Source organism: Oreochromis niloticus, linkage group LG6 (assembly GCF_001858045.2).
Source record: "Oreochromis niloticus isolate F11D_XX linkage group LG6, O_niloticus_UMD_NMBU, whole genome shotgun sequence".
NCBI classification, from domain to species: domain Eukaryota; kingdom Metazoa; phylum Chordata; class Actinopteri; order Cichliformes; family Cichlidae; genus Oreochromis; species Oreochromis niloticus.
In genome coordinates, this window is record NC_031971.2 from 14,100,413 (window position 1) to 14,123,184 (window position 22,772).

Consider the following 22,772-nt stretch of genomic DNA (forward strand, 5'->3'; position numbering starts at 1 on the left):
TGTTGCGACAAACTGCAGGGCACACGTTCCCCTCCTGATGGTGAAATTTACATCGCTTGGACTGAAGCGGACCTTCCACCCTCGCAGACACCGACTGCTGTTTCTTTGCCTCTTCGCAAAGAATTTGTGACCTTTTGCAAAAGTTTTGTTTGTAAGAAGAAAGAAATGTCCCTGTTGCTGAGAGCCAAAATACTGAGATGGTTTACTTGAACATGCAGCTGCCTTCTTATTGGCACACAACGGCCTTTTACTGCAGATTGGTTTCCTCTACTGGCTCCAAAAGAGAGTCAATCCCTGTCGACTCTTGTATTAAAAGATTGCCTCTGCGGTTGGGGATTCAGTTCAGTGATTCTACGTCACCTGAAGTCAACTGGACTGAAATGAATGTTTGAATTCTTTTTATGGCACGGACACCACAAACACTTGCCTGGGTGCAGGTAATGGAATTACGTGCCCTGCTTTGAGTTCCAGTCTACAAAATTTGTGTTTTTAGTCAGCTAGCACTAATTAGCAGGTACTCGTGTCCATCTAAATTATATATCGTACCTTTAAAGCTAGGGCAGGCAACAATAACATAATTCAATATTATATAACTTAAGTATAATGAAGTACTCTGAGAGGGAGTGACCTGCCTCCAGCTTCTCTGGGCTCTGTTTTCTGGTTTAAAAAACAAAAGAAAAAGCGTCCGACACAAGATTTCTCCAACCACAGGGCTTTTCACCAGTTATACATTGGTCGTTTCCAGTAGTCGTGTATACGTTGTAGCAGTTTACTGCCACCAGGGGGCATTGTCAGTAAGAATTAGTCTGTTGGTCCTTAAGCTTAGCTTCTACCGAGAATAGGGCTGAAGTAATAATAGACAAAGACCTTCTTAGTAGTGAAGTGAAACCAAGTGTTAAAAATGGTTTAAACGGTCGTTCTCTGCAGGTGCTTCCTTTGCTTTTCATGCTGCTCTTTTGATGTTTTAATGAATGGGGAAAAACCCTTCATGGTGAATTCTGACGTCACTCGCTTTCGTATTCCAGCCCACATTTCTGTCAATCAGCTTTCAACCTATGCTTAATGTGAGCACCTAAGAACATCTGTGTAGGTTGTATACCCAGAACTTTTCACTCTGTTCAGTCAAATACCGATGCAAACCGACAAAAACACGGTAACATGAATTTACGCCTCAGTGTAATGTGTTAAGCAGAGGATTTTCACCTGGGAAATCAGTTTTTAAATCCTGCTTGACGTCATAAGTCAACATTAATTCATTGTTTTAGACTTGCGTGTGTCCTGTGCCCTTCTGGTAGGAGAGGATTTATCCCGGGGAATTCTAGATTCCTGCCTATGGCACCTGAGATTTTCATTTCAGATGGATGACATAATCATTCTCTGTTGAGTTGAAAGAAAAAAAATGTTGGAATATTTGATCTACCAGCTGGATTTTATTAGCAATACAGCCCCTTAAAATCATCCAACAAGTCCTACGATACTGTAGAAATACTCAGGTCCAAGAGTGTGCATTGAGTTCAATAATAACATGAATAACATAAGATTTACACTTTCATACACGTATAAACATATCAGTAATCAAATTCATCTCCTTGCTTCGAATCTGTTCTTACGCTCGTATCAAAGGCAGACAGAGGGCCTAACGTTTAAACACTGAACACTTTCTATGTTCTCTGCACACTTTCATACACTTTCTAAACTACATATGCATAAATTATTATTTTGTTTTTGCATCACAGGTTTACATATACATGGCTATTAAATTAGTGAGCTGGATTTAAGGCAGCGATCACCAACTCTACTCGGTCTACCTACCTACAGTAAATTCACTTTAAATACCCCACCAACGTAAAAACGACGAACTGGAGCAAAGAAAATCCTACGAGCCCGGCTACACGAGACGTTCTCAGAAGAATGCGGGTTAGCACCACTGATGATGCGAAATGGAAAGAAAGAGAGGAAACCAAACGTGATGGTGGATGAGAAAAAGCCGACTTTATAAAGCAAGTGGATGTTGGCCATTTTACAGCTCACATACAAAAACAAAAAAAGGCTTACAAAAACACGACACGCTCACACTCGCACACGGTGAACTCACGCCGGCTGAAATGGTGAATGACAGAGAGTGACGTGAAGGACAGTGAATGATAAAATATTTTAAGGTGCTTTTACATCGTTTTGTTGTCAGTGTCCATCCTTTGTGAAGAAAACAAAACAAAACAGAGATCAGTTACTGAGAACGACACGCTAAGATGGAAATTGCCAATCATTTCACAACAGTACACACATGGGTAATGACACACTACCCACTCACTCTGACAACAGCTATAAAAGATCCAACAGCAGTTCTGTGATTTTCAAAATTCCCATCCTGTATCTGACTTAAATAAATTCATCATAAAACAACAGGATGCCCGTAAGTTCTTTTTAGCCCATTAACCATCGTGTTTTTGTTTTTCTGTAATCACTCAGAACCTGGACATTGATTAATGATGACAATAAAATAACAATCATTCAAATGTAAGTTAGGTACTGTTAAAATATGCTTAAAAAAAAAGAAGCAATGTGGTGCTCCGTTCTTTCTAAAAATCATCGTATAACACAGTGAGACCAGCCTTCGTCTTCTAATAAATATAATACCTAAAAAAGGTCAGTAACCTTTCTGCATACACTTTCAACACACTCCTCTCCCCCGAAGCCAGGCGCAGTCAAAATGACCTCTGCTGTGTAAAATCTGAAGTGAGGTTAAAAAAATAAACCAAAGAGATTGTTTGTGATCAAGTTCAGTAAAAGTGCTTCAATTCTAACGTGAAAATAACTGAACAGCAACAATGTGTTTTCTAATCTCGAGCTAAGTCTGTGATAGTGTTTTTCTTCACGTCTCCAGTATTGAAACTTATTGTTCATTTTATTAAATAATATCCCCCAAAATAAAACAAAAACCCTTTGCTGAACCGTCCTTTTACCTGGCAACACGTTGGCTCCTAATTTGCCAAAACACATCTGGCCTCCTGACACAATACTGCTTTCCTTTAACACTCTCTGCACTAAATCTTTGTGGAGATATCTGTAAATAAACACTGAAGTTAACTATAAGTGATTTAAATTTTGAGTTACTGCAGGAAAAAAAGGTATTCTTGGTGATCTTAATGTCCTTAAACAACTGAAACAGAAAGGAAAGCATCACTGCAGATATACTTCCGTTATTGTCAAAAGTCAAAGGTCACTGGGTGCAGCACAAATCTTCGGTTCTCCATAATAGAAAAATAAGGGTAAAAAGATAAGTTTAAAAAATGCGTTATTACTTTATAGAAGTCTTCCATTAAAGATGGCTAGTTAGAGCTAAGTATTTTGTCTGTGTGAAGCTGACAAGCCACACACATACACGCAAACACAAACGTGTGCTGCAGGTCTTTGTTGATGTCCTGCGGGTGCTGTGCTGAGGAGGGCGATGAACGGGTCATAGAAAGGGGCGGGGTCAGTGGGAGTTTGGAATCATTATAGCTGCTTCACGTAGTTTCCTGGGAAGGTTCCAAACAACTTGCTCCTTCGAGAGGTCCCTTCACAAACACAGAACAATGAAAGGAAACTGTCAGGGCTGAAACACGACTATGGCACAAATGTCAGCTGTAGTCTAGAAATCCACCAACTGTGGAGATTCAGAGCTAAACCAACATTTAAGCAAGTTTCATTTTTGAAAAACTGACAAAAACAAAGAAATGACACGTAAACTGTGCTCAGCTGTGAGGGATACTGTTGTTTTGTCTTCTCCCACAGTCAGTGCTGAAACCACACTGACATCTAGTGGTGTGTCTAGTCTTTCTACATTTTTATGCTTTAGTTTTCCTCTATTTTTTAGAAGGTTTTAGGTCGAGTTTGTCTTTACACCCTGACTTTAGACATTAAATCAAGGAGGGGGTCCAAAGTTGGTGTTATCAAATCACATTCATTTCATGGTGTGAAACAACAGCACAGAATGAGACTAAATGAGATTTTCTCTACAATTTCACCATTCGGTCCATTGTAACTGACTAAACCTTTAACTCATACATTAGTAATGGTTAAAAAGCTAGAAACCAGCAGAAAACAACAGGAAAGAAATAACAAACAAAAGCACAAAATGCACTGTATAAAGTGTAAAAGTTCCTTGAGGTAAATTCTGTGATTTTTGTATCTACAAAATTATATTGAATGCTTTGATATATACAGTGGTGGACAGAGTTATCAAATTCCTAATTTAACTGAAAGTACAGGGTGGGCCATTTATATGGATACACTGTAATAAAATGGGAATGGTTGGTGATATTAAAGTCCTGTTTGTGGCACATTAGTATATGTGAGGGGGCAAACTCCTCAAGATGGGTGATGACCATGGTGACCATTTAGAAGTCGGCCATCTTGGATACAACTTTTGTTTTTTCAAAATTGTGTTGATATCTGGTGAACGCAGTAACCGGGTCATTGCAGCAGATTTCAATGCAAGACACCCTACGAGACCACCCATCTCCCATGCTACAGTTAGCAAACTGCTTGCTAAGTTTCGTGAAACTGGTTCAGTGTTGGATTTGCCAAAATGTGGACGCAAGAAAACTGTCACTAATGCAGAAACATCAGTGGCTGTCCTAGCTTCATTCAGCAAGAGCCCACAGCGTAGCACTCGCCGCATGTCACTGGAGAGTGGCATTAGTCGAACATCCCTTCGGCGGATATTAGCTGCTCACAAATGGCACCCTTACAAACTCCAGCTACTGTAGCATCTCAACGAGGATGACCCAGATCGGTGCACAGAATTTGCAGAATGGGCAAAACAAAAATTGGAACAGGACCCTCAGTTCACGCAGAAGATTTTGTTCAGTGTTGAGGCAAACTTTTATGTGAATGGTGAAGTTAACAAACAAAACCATGGCTATTGGTCTGACACTAACCCACATTGGATGGATCCCTCCAAGACTGTTGGAACAACAAAAGTGATGGTTTGGTGTGGTATATGGGGTACAACGATAGTGGGTCCATTCTTCATCAATGGAAACCTCAAGGCCACTGGATATTTGAAATTGCTACATGATGATGTGTTTCCCTCTTTATGCACTGAAGCCGGCACGTTCCCTGAGTTTTTCCAGCAAGATGGTGCACCACCACATTATGGGTGTCAGGTCCGAGCATTCCTAGATGAACAGTTTCCTGGAAAGTGGATTGGTCATCGTCTGCCAGTTGAATGGCCCCCAAGGTCTCCCGATCTGACCCCCTTAGACTTTTATCTTTGGGGTCATCTGAAGGCAATTGTCTATGGTGTGAAGAAACGAGATGTGCAGCACCTGAAACTACGGATACTGGATGCCTGTGCTGGCATTTCTCCTGCGGTGTTGCTATCAGTGTGTGAAGAGTGGGAGAAGAGGGTTGCATTGACAATCCAACACAATGGGCAGCACATTGAACACATTTTATAAGTGGTCAGAAACTTGTAAATAACTCATGACAGAATAAAGTTACGTTGAAACCAAGCACACCATTGTTTTTCTTGTGACATTACCAATAAGTTTGATGTGTCACATGGCCCTCTTCCTATTGAAAAAAGAAAAGTTGTATCCAAGATGGCCGACTTCTAAATGGTCACCATGGTCATCACCCATGTTGAGGAGTTTGCCCCCTCACATATACTAATGTGCCACAAACAGGACTTAAATATCACCAACCATTCCCATTTTATTACGGTGTATCCAAATAAATGGCCCACCCTCTAGTTCAGCGCTTTATTGGAGTCATTATCAAGTTAAGGGGCAGGGATAGCTCAGTAGGTAGAGTGGTGGCCCCATGATCGGAAGGTCGGGGGTTCGATTCCCCTGAACAGCTACCCTGAGGTACCCCTGAGCAAGGTACCGTCCCTACACACTGCTCCCCGGGCGCCCAAAGGCTGACCACTGCTTCACTGAGTGAATGGGTTAAATGCGGAGAGGAATTTCCCCACGGGGATCAATAAAGTACACTTTCTTTCTTTCTTTCTTAAACATTGACTGTATTTATTTTCTTCTTATTTGCTGATACTCGACTAGAAACACTCATTTACCTTCACAACTTCCTTAATTCTCTGTTGGCATTATGCCATCAACAATCTGCACATTGCAGCAGAAATCGAGACTCTGACCAACATTTTTTCAATCTTCTAATGTCCGATTTTTCTGAGCCCATGTAAATGGTAGCATCGGTTTCCTGTTTTTAGTTCACAGGAGTGGCTCCCTATATGGTCTCCTTCTGCTCTGTGTATTCAGAGATGCTCTTCTGCCTAAGTTGGTTGTAATGAGTGGGTATTTAAGTCACTGTTGCCCTCCTCTTAGTTGGAAACAGTCTGGCCATTTTCCTCTAACCTCTGGCATCAACACAGCATTTTCATCCAGTGCATCAACGCTTACTGGATATTTTCTATCCAGAGATGGTTATTTGGGAAAATCTTGTAAATTTTCAGCAGGTCCTCCTGATCATTACTACATGCCTAAATTCATTGTAACAGTATAATTATACCACTTTATACACTAAACTCACTTTTAGTTCATCATGTGTTTGGCTCAATGCGTTTTATATTTCTATCTCTATTACTTTTGTTAGCTGATGTCTGTTCATCTTACCAACAAACCAGCCATCATCGCACTTCTCCATCACATCAACGATGTCTCCCTCCCGCAGCTCCAGCTCATCCTCGTTGCGAGGCATGTAGTTGTACAGCGCCTGGTACCTGGGTTGGAAAAGATTTGATTTTTATCTTTGGCAAGTATTTCTTCACTGTCAAGTACAGCTAATTTAAACTGGATGGGTGCAGTTGTTTTGACTACAGTTACTGCTATACACACACACACACACACACACACACACACACACCTTTTAAAGCACAGAGAAAGATGTTAATAGCAGTTCAAAGAAAATCATACTACTTACGGGTCTCCTCCACCGTGGAGTGCATCCTGTACAGACCGCTGAGTTTTAGGGACAAAGGGACAAAGAGAGAAACACAAATGATTAACACAAATTTGTGTTCTGCCATTCGTGGAGCTTTTGTTTAGTGTTTGAGGAGAAAAGATTTTAGCAGGTTTTTTGCTCTGAGATACTTTTGATGTTTATCTTCTCACAAAGTGAAATTATAAATCATCATATGGCAAAAGAACAAAAAGAAATGAACCAAAAAAAGCATACTGTAGCACGTTATCAGTCATGAATGACATGGTTATATCCCAACATCTCCCTCCTGCACAGAAACAGGAGTGCACTATGAGCATGGTTGAATGAAGACATGCCCCCCTACCCTTCGACCTCTAACGGGTGACAGATAGGACCTCCGGGACAAGATGGGGCTACGAGGGGGTTTACCACCAACAATTGGATCCTGCTTAACAGGCAGAAAGACCAGAAGCAACACACCTATAATCTTTAACAGTAACCAACAGCAACCTCGACTCTGAGCTCCACACACAGACAGAGAGTTTAAAGACATGCTGTAAAACATCATCCATCAACATGCTGATGCCAATAAAAAGCCTCCTAATCACAACACAGTATAGTTACAGCTCACAACTCTATTAACAGTTATTCAAGCATGTATTCTGCTGCACTTAAAATCATCAGCTGGGTACTTACATGTTAACATATAATGAGAATTAGTGCCTAAAACTAACAGTTACTGCTTGTATTGCATCTATAAAACTGTTTATAAATTGTAATTAATCTTTGATATCTATATAACCAATCAGTTACTTTTCACTTCATATCTTAGTAGTTAGGGAAATACACTATTATGAGAGTTCTTATCATCCTCATCACCACAAATCAACGGCATACTCGTTACATGCCAGCTTTACCTTCACCTTAGGCGACCTACGTCCTTGATGGGGTACAGTTGGGGCAGTGGGGGGACAGCGCTGAGCGGAGGGTGGAGGGGTAATGTTAGCGGGAGGAAGGGGAAAATTTGGCTCTGAGATGGGACATGTCGTGACGGGACTAGAAAGAAAAGGAGAGCTTGAGGGGTGAGAGACAGACCGCTGAGAGGGATCGTCTGGAGGGAAGTGGAGGGGAGGTGGTGAGACAGATGGAGAAACTGGAGGCAGCGGTGACGTTGTGAGCTGAGGAAGGGACGGAGGACGAGGGGAGGCATGGTCACAGGGAGGGACGACACTACGACTGTGCCGCTGTTGTGTGTGGGAGGAAGAGGATGAAGGGCAAGCAGAGGAAAAAGAAGTGGGAAGGAGGGAGGTCACAGGGGGTGGTATGCAGGGGGAGGAGAGACCAGTGTGGGGAAACTGAGTAGATGGAGAGACTTCAGCCTATGGGGTAAAGACACACACGTGAATACTAAAGTGTAATCACAGGATGAGCTGGTCTGTTTGTGATTTACTAAACCTCAGACGGGACATGGAGGAAAGGAAAACAAAAACAATCTTGGGATAAGCATCCTGATAAACAAAAATGTATCCGCTGGTTTCCACTGAGTATGAGATGTTTCCAAAAAATCTTGTGATAAGTGTTGAATGTAAATAAGAACAGAAGTCTATAATGTGATTATAGACTAAGTGATAATAATAAAGATAATGTATTATTTTTAATATCAGATGCCAACAATAATACAGTTAAGAAACCTGGATAGAGAACTCAAGTGCCTCTTGAATTCAGCACTGCCTCTTGTTTCCTGTTACACTAAATACACCCCAAAAAAACCCTGGGTGTACTGCACCTACAGGAGCTGCTCGGCCATGGAAACCAATGCCAAGAAGCTCCTGGTGAACAGTTTTTATGCTGATGTTAATGCCAGAAGAGGTTTGGAGCTCTGCAGTTAATGTCAGCATAGTGCCAGCGACTTCTACGCACTATGCGCCTCAGCATTTCGCAGTCGCGCAGCAGGAGATGGGAGAAAACAAAACAAAACATAAATTAAGAATAATGGGACACACTTGGTAATTTTGGCAGTTAATGACAACCTAAAGTATATTAACTTAATTCCTCAATGTCCCTTCTAGGGCCCTATAGCATTTCCAAACTCAACAGATGCAGTGCACACCATGCTGTACCTGTGGGCTGTGCATCTGACTTAAAACTCTAACATCCTCTTTCTCACTTCTAGCTTCATCGTCTTCTTCAATGAACAACTCAGTGTATTCCTTTGCTTGTACTGACGGTGGTCTATGTGAGTCAAAACGTTGCCCATTCACAGTTTTTGACTGCTCTCCCCACAAAACACAAAGGGGCTCCACTGTTACAGGCTTGTGAAGCTGCACTGCTAACTGAACGCTGCCTGTCGAGTTGCTTGCAGGAGCGACCACTGGGGGCTTTACGTCCGGCTGATGGGATTCTTCCGCTTTTAATCGGAAGAGCCTGCTTTGAGACTTTTTGGTCAGCTTAGCTGCTGAAGAATCTACTGGAGATGATCTCAAAACATCACCATCATCTGTGCTGCTGGAACCATCCAGAAACATGCACAACAGCTCATCATAAGGGTCTTTGACTTGCAGTTCAGTGTCCGGGGTTTCCCTGCTTTTGTCTACTCGTACTGTGGATTTGTGCTCTTGTGCAGGAGGTGTGGCTGATTTTATTGGCTCTGACAAAACCTCAGGCGTAGTAATTCCTAAGTTTGAGTCTTCCTCAGTGATATGTAGTCCTCTGCCACAGTTATATCGAAATGAAGAGTCAGGCAGTGGAGAGGTTAATGAGAAATGGAGGTCGGGAGGAGGAGGAGGAGTAGGGGGGGAGATGGGTGAGACAGTTGTGGTGTGACCTAAACTGAGGTTTGCCTCTTTAAAAGTGGGCGTTCTGGAAAATTCTTTGCAGGTTGTGGTTGGTGGGGATGACAAGGTGAAACTTTTTTGTGGTGATGCAGATGAGAGTGCTTTGGGCTCTTGAGCCTTTAGGAGAGATGCAAGGTCAGAGGGGAGAGGAGGCGGTGTGGGCGGCAGAGGGGTGTTCGTGAGGGAGCGAGCTTGAGTGGATGCTGACGGCTCCACTGTGAGGGACAGCCACTCGGTGGTGATGGCTTGCAGATCAAGGCTTCTCAAAGAGGGGTGAGGGGAGGGGGGTTTGTGGGTGGTGGGTGGTGGAGGTGGATGATAGAAAGGCTCCATGAAAATAAAGCAAAAAAAGAAGGAACAGTGGGTGATTTATGAAACTAGAACAGAGACGTGCTGTGTGTTTTTATGTACGTTTTGACTATTCAAGGTAGAACAGAAGACTGACTTACTATAGTTAAAGTATTCACTAATTACTAGACTAACGTTACACCAGAGGGAAGTTTTGGATCTTTATTTTCTTTTTATTTGGGGTACAAGTTGATAACCAACAGCTTTTTTTAATATGAAGAAATATCCCCCAAAATCACATCTTAATAAATTTATGAAGCCCCTGAAAGAGATGCATTATTTGCATTATTGCATCGTCGTACAGTCAAGTAAAGTTTATTTATAGAGCGCATTTGAAAATAACCAGTGTCCTCTGTAAATAAACAGACACTGTACAACTGTACATACATTCCATACAGCTGTGAGGACTGCATAAAACAGGAAATAAAGAGACCAGCTTCACAAAAACACGTGATTTTAAACAGTAACAATGTAAAATAAACAATAGTTAGGCTCTGATTACTTATAATTTTGATAAAATAAATAATAAAAGCCAAGTCCAAGTATGCCTTAATCACTGTGTTCAAGGCACAAATCTGATCTGAAGCTGCTCTATTGTTTTTTGTGGCTTGACGAGTAAGCAGGCTCTAGACTCTCTTACCTTGACGGGTGTGGAGCTTGGTGTCCTGTTGCTGGGGTAACCATGTGGATCTATGTGATGGGCGGAGCTTTTGGATGGAGATCGCTTGACAAGGTCAACGTAGGACACAGGAAAGATCCCCTGTTTGGTTGTGTCTGGGATCTTCCCCTCATACCAATTCTGATCCACCTGCCTTATCACAATCACTCTCTCACCCTGCACACATCAGACACACCCAACGACACACAAACAAGGCACTTAACTGCAAATCAGGAACGGTGGAATGAACAGGACCCCACAGCAGGTCCTCTCACACTTACTAAAACCACAATGTGGCTTTTTTCCCCATGTAATTATACATCATTTTGGCCCACTCTTCTTAACGGCGTTGCTTCATTTCTTTGTCATCAATTTATGTGCACATCATTATGCACTTTCTTGCTTTTGACTCAATCATTGTAACACATCGATTCTTTTCTTTTTCACCCTTTATGTTATAAATTTGCTGCTGTGCTTAAGATCATTGTCCTGTTGCATGACTCAGTTTTTTTTACTACGATTTAGTAACATCTTTACCTTTAGACATAACTGCGAAACCCAGCACTTCAAATATTTAAATCAATGACAAAAACATTATAAACATGCTTTAAGTTGAAATACCTTTCTCAGTGACAGCTCCACATTAGTATCAGCGTTAAAGTTGTAGCGGGCCACTGCCTCTCCAATCTCTCTGACATGTGCTGGAGGAGGAGGACGGATTGGCTGCTGCTTCTCTGAAGACGGCATTTTCTATAAGTGTGTGAAAAATGGTGTAAACCTGTATGCGTGTCATGTCGGAGGAGATGCATATTCAAATACAACCAAGCCATATTCAGACCAGAAATCAGCAGCCGACTCACCTCTACATATGCTATAGGGAATATTCCCATTCGCCCACGGTGCTCTCCTTCATACCAGTTGTTATCTATCTGCCTGATGATGTTCACTGCATCACCCTTTTTAAATGTCAGCTCCCTGTAACACAGTTTTATGAGTAAAGGGCCTCTGCATGCATCTTTCATCCACTGCATGGACATAACATAGCAGCTGAACAAGACACGGCGACTTCTGCAGCACGAGCATCGGTGACAGAATGTCAGCCAGGAAAGCAAAATAATATAAATAATAAGAGCAAAATAAAAAGAGACAGCAATGCAGAAAGCAGCTTTATTCATGCATACGTCTGAAAGAGAACAAAAAAAGCCATCAGAGTATGGTGGTAAGGTGTGTTACTGGTATACATGAACGCAATATTATAACTACAAAATCTGAAAAAAAAAATGTAAATAAAGGACATTGAGTTTGCGAACGTGCAGTTAGATGTCTGCGTTCTTAGACTCGGCTCCCTCACGCGTGCACTGTAAGCTTGTTGTACTCACTTGCTCGTTTGTGCCTTAAAATCATAAATGGCTCTGGCGGGCTGTTTCTGATGGAGGAGAGAGAACAGAATAAGTTGTGTCATCTGTTTATGGGAGACCTAAAAGAGTGGAGTGAGAGAAAGAAAGCCCACAAGCATTACCAGGTATATAAAACAGGTATGTAACATAATTATTTTGAATTTTTAAGAATAAATATAAATGTCAATGTGCTACAGAACTGGGAAATTAAAGACAAAGACGTTACCCTTCTGAGCACATTGATTACATGTTATTTGAGAGAAATGGACTGTGTATAAATGTGTTAAATGCAGTCTGGTGTTGACACTCCAAGCCACCAGTTCCAGTGTTGTACCTCTCTGTCAGGAGTGGGTCTTCTGTTCTGGGGTGTGTGGCGTCCATCCAGGGTGGAACTCCTGGAGATGTCCTGGTCTGTGATAAGCAGAGACACATGAAAAGGTTTACGGGAGTTACAAAGGGAACATGTCACATCACCTACAATACAAAAGTGTGATCTGGGAAACAGTGATGATGCCACTCAAACAGGTAAATGAGGGAATGAAAGCTTGGGTCATAAACAGGTGTGTTTTATTTGTTTTTCATAGGAGAAAACAAGGTGATTGGACAACAGCACAAATAGACACATGCAATGCTACAAAATACCCAGAAAACAAAATGAAACACGGGGAATACAGAGCAAAAAAATATGACAAACAACAAAAACGTAGGATCAAAAGGATTACGGGAAAGAAAATGACCTGGTAATAATGCGATAACTATAAATAAATGTTCAAAACAGACAAATGATACAAGAAAAACAAAATGCATTTAAAAGAAAGAAGGAACATTCACAATAATTTACCCCAAACAGCAACCTTGTCTCTTAGAAGATATATTTCTTTACAAATAAACTGAAATAACAAATACAGTTTGTAGGAAACTGTAACCAGATTATTATTTCTTACTTTGAACATGAAAGTAGATTGTTTGAACACATTCACTGACAACACATTTAAAACCAAAGCATTTGATCAATATCCACCTGAAGCAACTACACATCCTGGTCTGTTTTGTGATTTGAGACACAAAACAAGCTTTATCACTGCCTAAACCCAACTATAAATTCAAGTCTACATGTAAACCTCGGCTTCTGGTGAGAGAATTAAATTATTTGTATACCCAAACTCCAAAATCCAGTTAATGACTCGTTCATTAGGAACCTAAAAGTAAGTTGTAAAGAAATATTACATCTTTGAGACAGGATTACAGAGCAATATACTGTAAATTCTCAAATATCTGTCTTCCTAAATTGCAGAAAACAAAGCCAGCATTTGAAACAATCCCACTCCTGTTTCAAACCCTTTTCATCAGAGCTAAGACAGTCTTATTATACTTGGACCACGTAATTTGTATCCCTCACAGTTTCACTGTAATAGTTCAGCTTCTCCACTGTTTTCTTCATCTGTTCAATGAGGATCTGCCAATAAAACTCCACATTCTGTGCAGTGTTTCAAATTAAAGCAGAAGCACTGTCCTCTTATTTTACTAAAAAATTAGCAGGAAGCTTCACCCACATTAACTTAACAAAATAAACAAATAGCCAGATTTGTCTTGAGAATTTACAGTAAATGGGTCTTAATCAATGCCATACAATTAAACAGAAAAGCATGGTAATGGAAGTGTCGGCAGATCAATGAGGAGAACTGGGCAATGAGTGCAGACAAAACTGAAAGAGACACTGAGATAAATGTAAGTGGATGTACATGTGCCTTTGTGTATTTATGCTTGTATGCATGCATGTATGTGTTGTGAAACACACTCATGTTAAGTGACTGCTAAGTGTAGTGTGTATCTGAGGTGTTACATGTGTGTTATTTCCACCTGAGTAACAGAGACCATTTCCATTGCCCTGCTCCTCTCCATAATCATTGTTGTTTGAGGTCTCCAACTGTCGTCCATAACAGGCACTGATTGGTGACTGTATCCGTGGTGACTGTATCCGTGGTGTTGAGGGCTCTCCTCTATATGAGGCGTACCCAGTGGGGCTACTGTCTGGGTACAACGATGCAGAGGAGTGACCGCCGTGCCAACAACCCCTCCTTCCCCGCAACGAGGAGCTGCGTTCTGGCACATTTGGCAACAGTTCTGCCAAGATTCTTCTCAGGATGCTATCATCAGGTGCCCGAGGGTTTCTGTGGCCTCTCTCTGCTTGAATGTGCTCATATATGTCTCTCAAGGCTGCATCTAGCGCTTCGTAAATTGCCTGTTTAGACTTGGGTCTGCTACCTCGACCTCCGCCCCCACTGCATCTTCTAGAGGTAGGTGGTGAGCCCTTTTTCCTGCGGAAAGGCACTGGACTGACCAGGAAGGCCAGCTTGGACATCGATTGCTGGGATTGTGAGCTCTGGTTTTGGGAATGGCTGCCGCGGTTCTGCTGTGAAGGTCTCTGGTGCTCCTGTCGCGCGCGTTCCCGCTCATGACGTATCATGGTTGTGAAACGAGTATATGAGGCTGGGCAGCGGCCTTTGCAGGTGCTGATGAGATGGCGGTGTTGGTAGCCTTGGCTCTGGCCAAGACTCTGGTGACCAGGATGATGGTGGTGATGGTGGTGGTGGTGACGGAGGTGGTGGTGATGGTGGTGGTGGAGGGTGGAAGAGCCGTATAGGCTCTCAGAGGAGGTTAGTGAGCAATGGTCAAAGTCACTCTCACTGCAAAATGAGGAGCCTTCAACCTGAATGAAGTCACTGAGGTCAGAGGCAACAGCGTCTTGTTCACTGTCAGAATAGTCTGGGTTGGCTTGCAGGCCTTGGAGAACAGGAGGAGCGGGGAAGGACCGTCCACGCCCGGGGTCTGGTCCAACACGAGGCTGTCCCTCAGGGGGGCTACGAGGTCGGTGTAAGTGATCCATGGTTTGAGGTACTGTTCCACTGTTTCCGTTGTTGTCTTCTTCTAGTAAAGACTCTATTGAAAAACGGCGTTTTGGATAACTGGGTGTGACACCACCACCACTGCTAGCTCGAGATGATGAGCCACCTGGTGTGGTGGTGCCTGAAGGCACCTCGCCATCACCCAAGTTAGGCATGGATTTGGATTTCTGAATAAGACGCTCATATTCAGAAATGCGGTTTGGCACCATATCACGTGGCACTTCCACACCCCAGGAGGGTGTCCAAGGAGAGAGGCGATGCCGAAGCAGATGAGGCTGACGCTCTAGATCCAGGATGCGCGCACGGACCGACCGGATGACTTCAGATGGAATTAGCTGAGCTCTGTCGATCTGGTGCATCTTTCGATAGAGCTGGAGAAAGCCCGGCGAGTCGTGTGCTCGTCGTCGATGGAGCCGGGGTAATGAACGAGTAGATGATGATACTGTGGAGAGATTTCCATCGCATACCAGTGACCCAGCACTCTCTGAGCGGGTAGCATTTCGTCCACCTGAGCTAGAATGCCCATCATTGAGTAGGTCATCACAACTGCGTGACTTGAGCTTGGCAGGAGAAGGTGGCGCTTCCTCCGCACTGCTCCACGTCTCAGCATTCTGGCGTTTTGTCTGCCAGCTGTTCTTACAACAGACAGACTGTTTGGAGGAAGAGCTGCCATCTTGGCTGCCATCCTCATTTGAATTGAGAGGGTCAGATGGGACTGGGGGAACAAAGGGCTGCTGATAAGGACCTGGAGGGGTCAAACTGTTTGAAAACATGCTGCATGCGTCCCCACCTTTTAGATGTCCAATAGAAAGCGTGGTGAGAGAGAAGAAGGAGGAAAGCAAGTTAAGAAATAATACCCAGCAAAACAGTAGAAGAGCTGGGGAGAGGGAGAATAAACAGGAGAGAAGAATGGATGGAAAAAACAGCTGACTTGATGTTCTTTTTTTTTCCTTCAGACTTCCACAAATCAGTGAACTTAAAAGCTTATATCAGAAAGGCATCATATTGCAAAAAAAACAACAAAATCTTTGTCAATTAACTGGTCATATAAGCACAGTTCACATGCATGTGTTGGGAAAAGAAGGGAAAACAAACACAACCAAAGGGTGAGCCTTTGGTGGCTAAACAGTAATGGTAACTTTCTTCTGACTTTGTCAAACAGCAAAATACAAACAAATTTCTTTTTTCATGAAAAACCCAGAAGTGAAAGAAGCTGCATCTGTGAAAGCATGGCTACCTTTGGCTCTGGAAGGTGAGGATGGTGAGGAACGAATGACAGGTTTCTTTAGGCTGCTGCTGGGTCTGTAGGCATCCACTGGTTTAGGGGAAGTCGCAGCTCGGCTCTGAGATGGAGCATTCACTTGGGAGCTTGACGGCTCAGACTTCCTTCTCTTCCTGTAGTCACTGGCAGCACTACAATAAAGAATAGGCCAAACAGTCAGTGAATCCAGTTTGCAGAAGGCGAATATAGACACTATAAATGTCCTGTGGGAGCACTGTTTATTTACCAAAGTCATGAGTGGTTGAATTGGCAACAGGCAAAAATAAAATAAATTAAAAGCAACCCAATAGTTTTAAGAAATAACCTCTTTTGCAAGAAATGATGCTACTGACAAAAGGAGATGTTGAATTTACATAGAATGCTTTATAGGTTTTATATATATTGAGAGAATGTTAAAATCACTGTTAATATGAAAACCTTGAATACATTTCCAGTATATCTAAGATCATCATACAAAGTACCAGATTATACTTAAATCCAAAAACAAAACAAAGGGAATAAAGTAACTTGAGTTTTAAATGTTAAAAAAAATCCCAGTGGGCTTTCTATTCAGGACAGTTAAATAAATGACCCGGCCTATTCATCACATCCCCGCTCTGCCCTCTCTCTTCACAGAGTATAATGCATCCGAATAAGCAGGCCAGTGATGAAAGGGAGTGGGATGAGGGGAGGAACGGGGGTTGAGGGAAGGACAGGAGGTGAAGAGCAGCATCAATAGGTTTGCTGGGTTCATTTATTCTGGCTCAGCTCGTGAAAAAAAAGAGGCAAAGCACCCTACCATCAGTGAGCAAAGCAAAATTAAGACTTCACAAGTCATCATTTACTGCACATGCATGGGATGTTTGTGCTAGCGACAATATGAGAAAGACCTTAGTTTTTCTACTGAGCTGAATCACAACGAGGACAGCTGAAAGGATGGGGGAGGGGGGGATGAGGGTGATGCAGGGGAAAATAAAAGAAGCAGCAGTTACCTTGCAGGTCTCTCTGGAGCCTTGTCAGCAGGAGTGATGTGGAGGGATGTCTGGAATAGGGCAGACAACAAAAGAGAAAAGTGAGCCCCGCAGGAACAAAGACTTGAGGCAGAGCAGCTTACAATGCACAGCCTGCATGCGGTTGTTGCTGTGCCACACTCAAAACACTCCCCCAGCGTAAGGCGCAATGGATGCTGGTTCCACATGGCACACCTGAGCAAGAAGAGGCCCTGCTGGTACACACATACCAAAGACAAATTTCTGGTCTCTGTCGTGCTGCTCTGAAGGATGATGGAAAAGGTGATGCACTGAAGGGTGTTATGGAGGTTCAGCTCAGGGGGGCAAATGTTGCCCTGCAAAAACTGGCATGGATCAGCTGGAATGGGTCTTACTGGTATAGAGTGTTCAATGCTGATGACAAAAGTAGGGAAATCAACAGCATCGATTGCAATCACATTTATACTGGGATAAATGTGTGATTACCCTATGATGACCTGGGTAGGTGCTAGTCCTCGACCCCCATGATCATGAACTAGACTGAACTGGATTGAGAAAAATGATGGATGGACACTTATGTCTGAAGCATCTATTAGTTTTCTGAAATTTTGAGCTCCTACTTCTCCAAGACAAAAAACTGTTACCAAAGGCAGATAAAAAAAGAATGACATCAATAAAGTGCAATCAGCAAGTTTTCATTCCACTCAAAGTAAACAGAGAACCAGCACTTCAAAGCTTCAAATGTTCAACAGCCTTCACAAAACAGCCCACTCAAATTTAGTAAATGGCTAGCATTTTAATTTAAACTCACAGTACATTCATTTTTAGCAGTCGTATCTTAAATATGTCTTAGCAATCGAGATCCTGATTGCTGTGACTGGTTAGAAATTGTACAATTAACACTACTGGAACACTTGTGAATGTGAGATTACCTCAATGCGCTGGCGAGCGGAGATGTCTGGATTATAATCCAGCCGTTTTTTAGGAGGCTTGAGCCCCAAGCAGCAGCAGTGAGCAGGAAGGGGAGGAGAAGAGGAGGAGGAATAGGAAGGTGAAGATGGAGGAGGTGAAGGAGGAGAAGCGGTGGTGACATCATGGGGGGAAATAAAAAAAACAAAAACATGTGGAGAGAGTGACACCTGTTAGAGAACCTGAGTAACCACACACAACCACAGCACATGTGATTTGCTTGTATCAGAAACGTGTGCACTCACTCCAACACACTAACACACACCTACATATATCTATTCATCACACACACGTTCCTTGATATACACTTTCTAATGTATTCTATTTATTATTTTTTTCCCTTAAACTGCAGATTGCAGAGGCTAAAACAACGCAGGCCTACTACACCAACCTATAAACCACACCAACACACGCAACTGTGCCTATTTATCACACACACATGCAGAGTGTAAGAACAAGCTGTAAGCAAAAAGCAAAGTGAAGCACAAGCTGCAACATTGTGTTTATTTGAGAGTGCAAGGACTTGCACAATCAAATGCTGTGACTTATCGCCTCAATCGAAAACTGAACACAGTGTGTGGTTCTGACCGTGACCGTATCAGTCAGATAACATGTCTACACTCTAAGGGCTTATTGAGTGATGTGAAACAGTGGAAACATTGTAGGTAGAAATCTCACCACACAGCTAAACATGACTGTGAGAAGACAGAAAGTCATGCCAGATCTGAATGTGAAATTTTCACCTGAACATTTCGAATAAGCCCAGCAAGTCAACACCTGATGTCATGCGCTGGCATGGACAGAGGCATGTCCATGTGACACTTTGTAAATCAGACAGGTTGTGGGTAATTTGATCCCACATTTATGACTAGAGGCGATCTCTGCCTCAAGTCACTATGACATTATTACCACTTACATCCATCAGAGGGCACTAAAGCATTTAGCTTCAAAGTATGCAGAGAATTCCCTCATAGTACTGCAAGGATCAAATGAATAAACAGGGTATGTAAAGGCAGATTGACAAATAAATACTGGCATGTACAGTACTACGCAAAAGTCTTGAGCCATTCTTATTCTTTATGTGTTCTTCACCACAGTCTGAATTCTCTCAGGCAGCTTTCTTGTTATTTCTTTAAGTAGCAATAGTTCTCCAGGCTCCAGCTCTTTTTTTCAATGTTTCTACCTTTTGTCTTGTTCTCTGTCAAGATGATACCACAGGGCTTCATTAATATTAATGTCCCGGCTCTGGGAAGGCCAATGCATACATACATACATACAATACATACATAATGCTTTTACAGCATTGGCAATGTTTTTGAGGTCATTATCATGCAAATGAAGCCACCAGACGCTTTCTCCCAATACCACTGGCTGAAATGCAGCCCCAAACCATGACAGTGCCTCCACTGTGTTTTATAGATGGCTGCAGACACTGTTGTACCTCTCTCTTGACCTCCTCTGTACATACTGATGACAATTTGTGAACCAAAAGTTTCAAATTCAGATTCATGATTATAAAGCCTGCTGCCAATCAGCTGAAGGATTAGCTGCATCTCTCAGGTCTTGTCAGGTCTTTACTGATTTTTTTCCTACTTCTTGAGGACATGACTTTTAGCTGTAACCATTTTTTATGCCTTCTTAGGTCATTTCTTGTTTGGTCCCCAACTTGTCCAGTTTCCTAGAAACTTTTAAAACTCACACTGCACACCAAGTTTTACAACAATAGTATGTTATGCCTGTCAACTATTTTCATGGATTCAGCTAAAGAAATGGGAACAAATGATGTGTTTTCGTGACAGGCTGCTAGTAACAAAGTGCCTAAAGGTAATATTTAAAACTGCTTCTTTGCTAAGTTGTCATATGTGTAGAGACAACATTGATTCATTCCTTGACTTAGGAGCCTGTTTTATGCTTGAATGATTCATAGGTCAGTGTTGTGAGGCGTAGCTAACAAAAACACATTCTTCTGAAAATGGTGAGGTAGAAGGACTGGAATGAAAATGATTGAAAAAGCAGCCAATGTCCAAAGAAAACTTTGGGAGACCTTCAGAAAGAGAACTAAAGAAATTACAAGAAAGTCTGGCTTCTTAGAAGCAAAATATGAAGAAATGAGAGGTGGCCAAAGACTTTTGCAAAGTACCCTATGATAGATACTGAAAAAAATTACACAAATTATTTATGAAAGAGTTTAGAGCCAAAGGTAAATATCAGTAGAATCTCTGCTACTGCATCTTTTTATTAATGTTTTGACTGTTCTTGACCTCAAGTCATCTCAAACGTTTGGAGGCCACTGCCTTTAAACCATTTCCTGCTTATTTTTGAACAAGATGCAGAAATGAACCAACTGAAATAAAAGTGTCCAGGTTCACGTGTGAGCATTTTAGTGCCTGCTAGTCACCAGACCAAAAACCCCAGCAGCACAGAGATATACCGCAGTTTGTCACAAAGGTGTTTTGGGGGTAAGGAAGGGGGCACCAAACAAGCACCAAACAAGTATCACATGCCCAAACAACTAGCCCCACCCAGTCTAATAGCACAGACATAAAAAAAAGTCCCGGGTGGAGTGGAGAAAGTGGGTGTATGCCTATGGCAGAGTTGTGTTTAAACGAGTAGCTAGGCCCTGACTTACCGGCCGCCCAAACTCCAGCTCGGAAAAGAACTTATACCAAGGCTCGTTCTCTAAATCTATGTCATCATAGGTCTGGGAAAGCATGACAGTGACAGAGAGAGGAAGTAGAAGAAAGACAGGAGAAAGGAAGTGTGGAAAGAAGTCACACACAAAGAGAGACATGGTCCTCGTGGTTAGGAATGGGCACAGGTGGCAAAGGGAGATGGGCACAGGATGAACCAGGATGAAGGCTGGCCCACGGAAACAAAAGTGTAGCAGCAGAGCCCATTTACAGCTCAAGTTTCACTTCTACAGTACAGTGGTCAGTCAGTGTAGAGCAACAAACTGCCACACTCCAAAAAGGGCTCAGGCTAAACATGTAAATAATAACTGTAACTGACTACGCTTGTGTGCTGCTGTATGCATTTATAGTCTATAAACATCAAGCACAAACAGCACCATGAACCACTCAGAAGTGAATGTTTTTGAATGAAAAAAGACATCATTTAGATGTTTTTCATGTTTTAAAATGATCTCCATATTAATGTTTTAGTTGCCTTAGTTTTCTTGTATGTCTTGACGCCTTTTAAGACACGTTTAACTAAAAGGTCAGCTTGTTTGATTTGTTTCCATTTACTGTTACTTGAACTGTAGAGATGGCATTGTGTGTTTTACCACGCTGTCTGCTCTTTCTAACCCGAATCCCACATAAAATGGAGTTTTCATGCCAAATGAAACACTGCCAGGAGATGTTTTGTAGGTGTTGTAGTGCTACATCTCTGGCTTAAAAGAAAATTCAGCTTTCAGATGGATGAGTCACCCTGGAAAAAAAAACAAAAAACAGAAGCCTGGAGCAGAGACTGCCAATCACACAAATGCATTAGGGACACTTGCGCACACACATCTAAAGAACAAGAGTAACAGAAAAACATTTTTTGCCTCTTAAAAGCCATAATTACCCAAATGGGTACGTCATCAACATACAGGTTGTTTTAGGGGTGACACTTTTTTACTTTGGTTAATGGAGAAAAAAAATTATACTGAGCAGCACATTAGACAGCGTGGGTCCTTCTACAGCTTTCTCCTTTATTACCTCTGTCTATCAGGAACTGACTCATGCATTATTGCCCTGGGAGCACTCTCAGCAGTCATCACATTAAACATCTGCGAAACATCCACAAAACGCTTCCTTTATTCCTTTTTTTTTTGCAAACACACCTCATCTGTAACACATTATTCATTATTCCGTCCTAATCTCAAATACTATTTTTTTTCAGTCCCGCCTGTCAACACAGTCAGTTTTTGCATTTTTTCCTGTTATCTGCTTTGTCCTTCACCCCACACAAACATTAACACTGAGTACTGTCGCTAGCGGATGTAAGCACTGGAAGCTTTTAACGCCCACATTGTCTCTGACAGAAGGAGAGCCATGTGAAAGCCAACAATATAATGACATACTAATGTCTGTCTACCAGACTAGCAAGTTTAAAAAAAGAAAGAGAGGCGCTCTTGCTTGTGACTGTTTTTTCACTCTAAAAAGAGCCTGAGCAGTGACTGAATTATTTAATCTTTTACCAAACAATATCAAGAAATACTGTGAGGAAATCACTTGATGTGTCGCCGTTCTCACACGATGCCAGGGTGAAGATAAACAGGGAGGCATTTTTCTGCGTATTTTAAGAGGGGTGGGAAATTTCAGTATTTCAAAAAAAAAAAAAAAAAAAAAAAAAAAATACTCACTGGTCTTTCATGCTCCAGGATAGAGGACTTCCCAGGCTCGTACTCGAAAATACTCTTGGGTTCTGCGCGGTACTTTCGCGTGTCCACTTTTCGGTCTGGAGGACCCCACTCATTGCTGGTGTGAGAGAAACAAACACA

General features: G+C 42.2%; 1 protein-coding gene across 20 annotated transcripts in view; it reads right to left on the reverse strand.

Annotated features, from left to right (window-relative positions):
- Window positions 1–1,410: 1,410 nt before the first annotated feature.
- Window positions 1,411–22,772, reverse strand: part of sorbs2a (sorbin and SH3 domain containing 2a) — a 61,659-nt gene continuing 40,297 nt past the window's right edge. For 8 of the 20 annotated variants that reach the window (XM_025908369.1, XM_025908370.1, XM_025908367.1 and 5 more), the window contains 17 exons: window positions 22,635–22,749; window positions 20,916–20,987; window positions 18,250–18,306; window positions 17,321–17,370; window positions 16,305–16,480; window positions 14,022–15,857; window positions 12,496–12,572; window positions 12,144–12,241; window positions 11,625–11,739; window positions 11,386–11,514; window positions 10,747–10,941; window positions 9,045–10,085; window positions 7,842–8,303; window positions 7,289–7,372; window positions 6,925–6,962; window positions 6,618–6,724; window positions 1,411–3,557 (listed from right to left, as the gene is read on the reverse strand). In XM_025908369.1, coding sequence (XP_025764154.1) covers window positions 3,496–3,557; window positions 6,618–6,724; window positions 6,925–6,962; window positions 7,289–7,372; window positions 7,842–8,303; window positions 9,045–10,085; window positions 10,747–10,941; window positions 11,386–11,514; window positions 11,625–11,739; window positions 12,144–12,241; window positions 12,496–12,572; window positions 14,022–15,857; window positions 16,305–16,480; window positions 17,321–17,370; window positions 18,250–18,306; window positions 20,916–20,987; window positions 22,635–22,749 — 4,714 coding nt within the window. In that variant the 3' untranslated portion in view covers window positions 1,411–3,495. The remainder of the gene's footprint in view (window positions 3,558–6,617; window positions 6,725–6,924; window positions 6,963–7,288; window positions 7,373–7,841; window positions 8,304–9,044; window positions 10,086–10,746; window positions 10,942–11,385; window positions 11,515–11,624; window positions 11,740–12,143; window positions 12,242–12,495; window positions 12,573–14,021; window positions 15,858–16,304; window positions 16,481–17,320; window positions 17,371–18,249; window positions 18,307–20,915; window positions 20,988–22,634; window positions 22,750–22,772) is intronic. The other 12 variants (XM_025908371.1, XM_025908372.1, XM_025908383.1 and 9 more) reach the window with 12 other exon arrangements.